The sequence below is a fragment of the Echinops telfairi genome, unplaced genomic scaffold, assembly GCF_000313985.2.
Source record: "Echinops telfairi isolate 266 unplaced genomic scaffold, ASM31398v2 ScPeMD7_7425;HRSCAF=8463, whole genome shotgun sequence".
In the NCBI taxonomy this organism is placed as follows: Eukaryota; Metazoa; Chordata; class Mammalia; order Afrosoricida; family Tenrecidae; genus Echinops; species Echinops telfairi.
The window spans coordinates 4,005,174-4,014,466 of record NW_022111325.1 but is presented as its reverse complement, the minus strand read 5'-3'; the positions used below and the strand labels follow the sequence as shown (position 1 = coordinate 4,014,466).

Sequence of the window (9,293 nt, the reverse complement as noted above, 5' to 3'; positions counted from 1 at the left end):
GGAGGGAGGGGGAAAATGAGGACCTAATGCCAGGGGCTTAAGTGGAGAAGAAATGTTTTGAGAATGATGAGGGCAATGAATGTACAAATGCGCTTGACACAATTGATGTATGTATGGATTGTGATCAAAGTTGTATGAGCCCCCAATAAAATGATTTTTTTTTAAGAAGTACAGGCAGAATACTCCTTAGAAGCATTCGGAAGAGATCAGTCTCTAGAGAACTACATCATACTTGGACAAACAGAGAGGCAGGGAAAAAGAAGACCTTCGTCAAGATGTATTGACACAGTGGCGGCAACAATGGGCTCAAACATAAGAACCGTTGTGAGGATGGCACAGGACCGGGTGGTGTTTAGTTCTACGTTACACAGTGTCACTATGAAGGCAGAACTGACTCAATGCCATCTAACAACCAAAGCTGAGAGGCAGCAACAGGACCGTGACTGGGCACGTACATTATTACGTAAGGCAGAGAGTTTACAAGACTGGGCCAGGGCCTTCTGCCCAAGACAGTCAGGGGATGACCCACTACCATGCAGTCTCCATCAAGGACCGTCCAGGCAAGCCCTGCAGGAGACTGCGCAAGTTAGGGGTGAGGAGGCAATCCCCTTTCAAATATACTCTGCCTGAGGATATGCCTATTTGCATTCCTGGTTAATTGTCAGCAGGAGCTCAGGGGAGGCTTAATCCATATGGGGACTCTACATATGGATTTTTGGCTTTCACTGTTATCCGTAGCTTTCTGCCAACCTAGTGCTCAGAATTTGAGCTCTGATCCAAGGCTATCCGATGCAGAGTGTGGGGCTTCCCACACTTCCAAGAAAGCTTATTTCCAGGAGCCACCCCAGATTATCACTGTGAAGCTCACAGATACATCTCTTTGTGCTTCTGGCAGGAAGAGGACAAATAACATGTTTTAAGAGCGCCCTGTCTTCCTTGGCAATGGCATGCTCTCAATGGAAAGTACTTGAGGCGGGCCTAGTCAACAAGGGTGTCAGTAGAGCCAAACTGACCTGAAATGCAGCAAATAGCCCCCCAGCCCCATCTAGCCTTCCACCTGGAAGTTCAATTGCCAACCTGCAACCCCTTCTCATCCTCAATGTGAGGAACATACCAGCCAACGCCAGACCTCCTTAGCCTCCTCATTTAACCTAACCAATGGGAGAGGGGAAGTTGAGGTGCACTTGACAACCACAAGCCAAGGGCTTACTAAAAGATTACACCTTACTAAAAGATTACAGCCTTACTAAAAGATTACACCCTAATCGAAGAATGCCTTCCGAAAGCACCAACCACGATCACTATCATCAGAACTTTCCAGCTGAAAGAACCTCAATTTTTCTTATCTGATACACAACCTACTACATCACATGGACTGTTCAAAGAAATTTACAGAGCTGTTTCGATAGTCACAAACTAATCAATATAATTCTTCAGATTAATGAAGAAAATTTACAGGTCATATCACTAGATTCCTTAAAAGTCTTTAACAAAATCCAACAGCCTACTCATGATAAAATAAAAAAGATAAGTTCTCAGAAAATTGAGAGTAGAGGTTTATGGACTGACTTGTATCCCCTGCCTCCAAGGATGTGTTTGAATTCATACCCAAACCCAAAATCAAACTCAAACCATCAAGTGGATTCTCCTTCATAGAGAACCAAATGACCGAGCAGAACTGCCTCTGTAGGTTTCCAAGACTGCAACTATTTGCAGGAGTAGAAAGTCACATCTTTGTTGTTGTTGTTGTTGTTGTTGTTGTTGTTGTTGTTTTTGTATTTTTCTTTTGAAAGTCACATCTTTGAATGGAGACGTCTAGCCTCATTCACTGTGCCCAAACAAACTTCTGTTCTTTAAAGCCATCTGAGTGTGGCACTTCTGCTATGGCAATAGTAAGATACTATGAACAACTTGGTTCCAGAAAGGGGGGGCACTGCTCTAACATACCTAAAATGTAGAACTGGGCAACATGGATTTCGACTTGGGTGATATAATTGATATTGAGGAATTTGTATGTAATGACTAGGAAGATCCTAAATTGCCTTGCAGAGACTGTTGGCAATTGAAAGCTGTGGGGGAACTACTCTCACCAGGAGCAGACTATTTGAAATGTAGCATTAAATGTCTCCTGATGAAGTTTTCCAAAGTTAGCAGACAATGGAGGAAGGACAGTGCTACTTAAGTTGGCAAATAACTTGTCTAATTATGCTTTGATGGTTTGTGGAAGTAGAAAGTGTAAGTGATGAGCTTGAATACTTGCCTGAGATTTCTAAGCAAGATCAGGAAAGGGGGCTAAGGGGTGAGGGTGGGGTGACATCATTATGATCTCATACTAATGCACTCCCTTATCCAGCGAATGCGTTCTCTTGGTCTTGTTTAAGACTTAATAGTGGGTCTCTATAAATATTATTGGCTTTGGGATCTCTTCCCCTTAGAACAATACCGCATAGATTGGCAGGCTCAAAGCCCTCTTTCCTAGCAGGATCTCTGAAAAGGTCCAGGACTGCCAGGAGAAAAGAGGGGTGCTTTACCCCACTGGGTCCAGTGTTCTTTGAGGAACCTATAAGGAGATTGCCCTTAAGTTTTTGAACCATGTTTTGGGGCCTTCCAATACTCACATTATGTGTTTTTTGTTTTGTTTTTTTGTTTTTTCTGTTTTCCGGCAAAGGCTGTCTACAGGCAAAGATAGAAATGCCTTTGATAGTTTCTTAAAGTTTCTGGGGACCATCGTCGGTGTACTTGTAAGAAACTAAATTTAGATTCTAGATTCTATATACTTTTTTTTCTCCTTTTTTCTTTTTCCCTTCTCAGGACACCGGTTCAGAGTTTGTACATTAAATTGAAAGAACGAGAACAAATTTGGAATTTTAGTGATTTGAGAAAATTAGTTCCCGTTTGTATCTCTTTCCCCTGACAACATGGCCCAATGTTGTGGCGTATGACTGGGGCGGATTTCGTTAGACTGTCTGTTTCTGTTTGCGAGTGCTTCGTCTGCTCTCTTGCAGGCAGTTAGGGTTGAGTTTCTGATTCTGTGTGCCTAGGGTTTTGTGGCCCAGAGAAAATCTGGGAAACCCTGCTCTGTTTGAGTTAATGGGAGTAATTCTATTTTCAAGGAGCCGTAGCTCACTGAGTTTATGAGCATATTGATGAGGGATGTTACAGGAAGCTCTCAATCTTCTCATCAAAATTGGTAAATGGTACCGTCTAGCTTTTTGGTGTGAGCATTTGGGGTGGTATCGCCAGATCTTGCCAAAAAAATTGGAGGGGGAACGTTGGCACACAATGTCCCCTCTGAAGATCAGGCTAGACCTCTGCTCATGGCATCTAACTGCCAAGAATTCTTTTTAAAAATCAGTGGCCACCTTTGAGGGAAAATGTTTGTTATAGGTTTGTTATAGTTTGAAAATAGGTTGAACTAACTAAAACAACTTGAAATTATGCAACTAGTGTGTATGTTTGTGTTGCTTGACTTTCTGTTGTGCTGTGCAGTTTTTAGAATGGTATGCTGTTGTTAATTGTTGTACATTGGAAACAGACAATAGTGATTTCATAAGCCTGTTAGTTGACTTCAGAGACCCAGTTGAATACATGATCCTTGTTCCAAATGGTGTCCGTTTGAATGAAATCTACTTATGGGTCACCTAGAATCATGAATGGGTGTGGTAGTTACACAATTTCATGTCAACTTGATAAATAAGAATGAAGGGGTCAATCAGGTCACAGGCTGATCCCTCCTTGTAGGCGTGGCCTTCTCAGGAGGATTCTGGGAACTCTCTCTCAGCTTCTCATTCCTGTTGACAAGCCACAAGGAGTTATGCTGATGGAATCAGAGCCCTGGAGCTGAAGGAGCCACGTGGAGACCCACGCCAGCGCTGAAATGCTTCCACTGCCACTGGATCCACAAGACTTTCTACCCACTGGCCTATGAGTTTTCTGCATTTGGCATCAGTGCATGTGTTGAATGAGTCTGAAGAAGAATTTATAGACTGGTATCAGACATATGGAATAATATTTGACTAATGGTCTTGATCTGGACTTGGCTGGGATGTTTTCTTAATATACAATTACTCTTTGATATAAAGCTCTCTTACACACACATGTGTCCCTCGATTTATTTCTCTAGTCAACCCTGGACTAACACAATGGAGTTTCATTCTTAGGACTTCTGTTTGAACTTTGAGATCTATGTTTTCTTATTTTCTCTCTATTAGGTTAATCTGAGCCTTAAATGCAAATCTGGCCTTAAACTGCTTACTGTGACTCTTAATTAGGCAGACCATTTGAAGGGTGTACTGTAGAAAAATAAACTATTTTGGATTGATAAAGCAAACCTTCTAGAGCAAAAATATTGTTGAAAATATAATTTTTACCTCCAGATGATGTTATTAAGTCATATAATTTTTTTAAGGAAATCTGCTTGGCAGTTATAACACATGTACACTCTTAAATCAAATTGTTCTGCAATTATAAATAATTAATGAAATACATTCCTTTGGAACAAGTTTTATGTTTATAACCTCAAAATCAAAATAACAAGTAACTTCATTAAGATATTACAGAATAGGTTTCATTTCTGGAAGAAAGACGATTTTGATATCGAAATCAGTTTTTCCAGAAACAGGACAAGACTTGAGCCTTCAAAAGATAAAAATTTTTAATCCATTTAAACATATGCACATGACTAATTCTTGTCTTTGTAAGCCTAAACGAAAGGGAGGGCATTCTGACTCATTCAGCCTCAGAAAAACTCTTAAGAAAAACTCTCTCAATTCGTGTGGAAGAAATGTTGGTGGACCAAAGGCTTGGCTGCTGAGAGAAAGCTCTGCCATCTGAGCCCATGCGCATTGCACGGGTGCTTCATTCTATTGTGCATAGCGTCACTCTGAGTCAGACCGACTCAATGGTACCGAACGACAGCAACATTGACTCCGAAGAATAAGCCGTGTCTGTCTTAGCGATCTATAGTTCAGAAACCCGGTGAAGCAGCTCTACTGTCCTATAAACCAAAAAACAAACTCACTGCCATTGAGTCAAGGCCGACTCATCGCGACCTCTTGTGGGTTTCCAAGACTGTTGCTGTTGACAGGAGTGGAAAGCCCAGTCCTTTCTCCCACGGAGCAGCTGGTGGTTTTGAACTGCCAAGCATGGGGATCACAGCACAATGCATATGCACTCTGCCATTGAGGCATTGTTAAATTGGGATTCAAAACCAGATAACAGTTTGAAAGAACACTTAGGTCAATTATACTTTATTTCAGCAGCTAATTAGGTTTTGTAGTACATAGATAGTTTTTATTAAGAATCAGGGAAGGTGTGTATCAGGGTTGTATCCTCTCACAAATTACAACAGATTCAAATTGTGAAGAATGGACAAGCTATTGAACAGACTAAAATGTTACCATGGGTTTTTATGTGGGAATATTAGGTGTGTTTTAAGGCTCTGCCCTCATAATATAAGAAATACTTCTAATTCCTAGAATGTTTAATTAGTGATATTTCAACTCTCAGATTAAAGGCTTTTTGTGTAAATAGAGCAGGACTGGAAGACTTCTGACTCAATAAGCAACTGGGCTCAAAGCTGCAGTTTTACAACATAGAATGCCAGGAGATGGTTCTGCGAAGCCTCAGAAAAGCAGCTTTGTGTCTGAATAGATGAGTGTTTCCATGTCTATAGTCAGGTACAACCTGAGGTTTTACAGAATGTAGCTGCTTCTGGTGCTTCTTGGGTATGTATAGACCAAAGCCTCATGATACTTGCTATTCTTGGTACAGGTCTTACTCCGTCTTGGTTTTGTGGGTTACTTCAGATCATTGACCTAATGTTGCTGTTAATATTTCTGTTCTACCTTTGTCTTTTATGGAAATTAAGGTAGCCCCTTGTATTAGACAGGATTCTCAAGAGAAACAAAACCAGGACACTTATGATTTTAGAAAGATAGATGTAGCACGAAGGAATATAACAGCCAATAGATGGTACCCAGCTATCACATTCACGTGGATAAAGTTTAAAAGGCCATCCAAAAAAACACCGGAATAGATTGCCATCCCTTTGAGGGCCTAGAAGATAGTACTGATACTGGCTGGACCGGAGGATGTACATTGGTACAGATATCATTGTAAAGGTGGGTGAGTACAGAGTGGAGACTCAATGCCCATCGGTAGGCAGCTGCACACCCCCTCATTGAAGGGTTGTGGGGAGGAGACGAGCCAATCAGAGTGCAGGGTAGCAACGATGAAACATATAACTTTCCTCTAGTTCTTTAATGCTTCCTCACCCCACCCACTATCATGATTCCAATTCTACCTTACACATCTGGCTGGACCGGAGGATGTACATTGGTACAGATAGCAACTGGAAACACAGGGAATCCAGTATAGATGACTCCTTCAGGACCAGTGGTGAGAGGGGCGATGCCTGGAGGGTGAAGGGAATGTGGGATAGAAAGGGGGAACCAATTACAAGAATCTACGTATAGCCTCCTCCCTGGGGGATGGACAGCAGAGAAGAGGGCAGGGGGAGACGTCGGACAGTGTAACTTATGACAAAACTATAATAATTTGTGAATTATGGAGGGTTCATGAGGGAGGGGGCTATGGGAAGAGAGGGGGGAAATGAGCAACTGATATTAAGGGCTAAAGTAGAAGGCAAATGTTTTGAGAATGATGAGGGCAACAAATGTACATATGTGCTTGACACAATGGATGGATGTATGGATTGTGATGAGAATTGTACAAGCCCCCAATAAAACAATTTTTAATGCAAATGGTACAGTAACTTTGAAAGACAATCTGACCATTTTTTTACAAAGTGGAACAAAGATTTACCACTTGCTCCAACTACTGAGCCATTAGGTATTTACCCAAATGAGATATAAATGAATGTTCACATTTAAAAATATATACATAATTATTGATAGAAAATTTATTCATAAATAGAAAGAGTTAGAAACTCCAAGATGCAATTGGATAGGTAAAAACATATAAATAAATTGTCACACACCCATTCAATGAAGTATTGTTCAGAGACAAAGAAAAATGAGCTAATGTTACAAAACAAGATGTATGTGAGACTATTTTACTCTGTCTGCTTTCACCCAAACCACAATCAATAAAAAATGTTGACATTCTTAAATGATAACAAAAATGTTTGGTTTTTTTAGGTGTTATTGAGTTGGTTCCAACTCATAGTGACTCTATGTAAAAAAGAAGAAGAAAAGTAAAAAGAAAAGAAAAGAAATGAACTATAAAGCATCAAAGACACAGAAGAATCTTAAATTCATGCAACTAAGTTTAAGAAGCCAGACCAAAATAACTACATACTATATGATCCCAATTATGTGACATTTTGAAAAAGACAAAACTACAGAGACAGTCAGAAAATCAGTGGTTTCCAGGAGGTCAGTAGAAGGGAGGGATAACTGGGTGGAGCGCAGAGCATTTTTAAAATAATCAAACTATTCTATATAATATTATAATATTGGGTACCTAACATTAAGCATATGTCAAAAATGATAGGATTCTATAACATAAAAAGTGAGCTCTAATGTTGTGTAGACTTCCATTAATAATAATGCATCAATATTGGTGCATCAATTATGTGTAAAATGTGCCGTTGCCATGCAAGATTTTTGTAGGAGAAATACTGTGCAGAGGGTAGGGAATGTGTAGGAATTCTGTTCTTTCTATAAACCTACAACTGTTCTAAAAAGTAATATGCTCTTAATTTTTTACTGAAACTTCTGCTATTAAAAAAAAAAAACAAGAGGGAGAAAAGAGCCTTCAGAAAGCACAGCCTTGATTTTAGCCCAGTGAGACTAGTGTCAGATTTCTGACTTACAGAGTTGTAAAATTACAATTTGTGTTGCTTTGAGGCACAAATTTGTAGTAATTTGTTACAGAAACAATATAAAGTTAAGTTTTCTTAGTCTTTTAGAGATACTTAATCTGTGCCTTTATTAATTATCTTCAGTCTTACAGACAGCCCTCATGGTGCCACTGGGTAAGTGCTCACCTGCTAACCACAAGGTAGGCAGTTCAAATCCATCGGTTGTCCCTCAGAAGAAAGATGAAGCTAGCTGTTCACAAAAGATTTATAGTCTCAAAACCCATCTTAATGTCACGGTGAGTTAGGAGCAGTTCTATGTCAAGGAAATTTAGTTTAGTCGTATAGAAAAAAAACTTATTGCAAAATTTTGTATCTCTGTCAAATTTCCACTCCTCCTGTCCCCAAATGAAGTGCATTTCTTCCAGGCATGAATCTCAGCTAATCTATCGGGAACTCAAGAGAAAATAGAGTGTAAAGATTGGTATCTGGCTGCAATCCTACAATCCCGGGGTGCTGAAGTGACACTCCCTTGGGCAAATGAAGAGCGTGACCCCTGAGGCTGGGATGAGGGGCTTGTTACTCACCATAGACAATGAGATGGAACTTCTGAGTGGACATTGTTCCTCCAGTGAGTTTGACATTAGCGTGGTATTGCCCACTGTCTTCAAGGGTCAGGTTGTCAATCCTCAGGGATGTCATATTGGGCATATGGACCCTGTACTTGTACTTGGCCTCGAGACCATGCCATGTTGGCTGGTCTGACCCACGATGGACTTGAAACATAATTTTGTGCTTTGACTCAGGACCGACGCTCCATGTCATCTCCTCCAGCTCAGCGCCCCGCTGCACTTGTGAGTCCATGTTCACAGAAAACAGGACCGAACCGCCTCGGCTCTCCCTCAACACAGTGCGGCTTTCAGGGTTCTTACTTACATGTGCTCCAGAACTCCTGGCCCCGGTGCTGCAGACACCTAGGACATTTGGAAAAAGGAAAACGAATGTTTTCTCAGAAAAACGAATGAGGGATTCACAGAACCCACCATTTTTAGGAAACACAAATGATAGACCCCCTTGATTCTAGAAAAGCTGCTCATGCAAAGCATTTGAAACAAATCTGGGATCGAATTCTAGTGCAAGTCGAGTGTAACTCTAAACACGTTCCTTGAATTGGCTAACCTTTACTTTCTTATCTGCCTAGTAATGATAGTGTAAAGTAAATGTGATAATGGATCAAAATCCTATAGCACAGTTTCTAGTGCAAGCTAAGTACAAAACTGGTATAGACAGCTTTTAGATCCATTCAAATGATAACTGCCTCCTTGTATGTACACCCGGCATAGGCCCTTCCCCCTTGAGTTTGCGCTGCATCTAACAACTTCCTATGGGAGGAATATGGCGACCCGATAAGACGCATCTTCCAGAGCTCCTGCTGCCAGACCAGAAAATTGGGAGGTAAGGCGAAGGGAAC

General features: G+C 40.8%; 1 protein-coding gene across 1 annotated transcript in view; it reads right to left on the bottom strand.

Moving 5' to 3' along the window:
- Window positions 1–9,293, bottom strand: part of LOC115872552 — a 44,368-nt gene that overhangs the window by 8,024 nt on the left and 27,051 nt on the right. Inside the window, exon 2 of the mRNA XM_045298517.1 lies at window positions 8,410–8,796. Within this exon, the coding sequence (XP_045154452.1) occupies window positions 8,410–8,686 (277 nt within the window). The 5' untranslated portion in view covers window positions 8,687–8,796. The remainder of the gene's footprint in view (window positions 1–8,409; window positions 8,797–9,293) is intronic.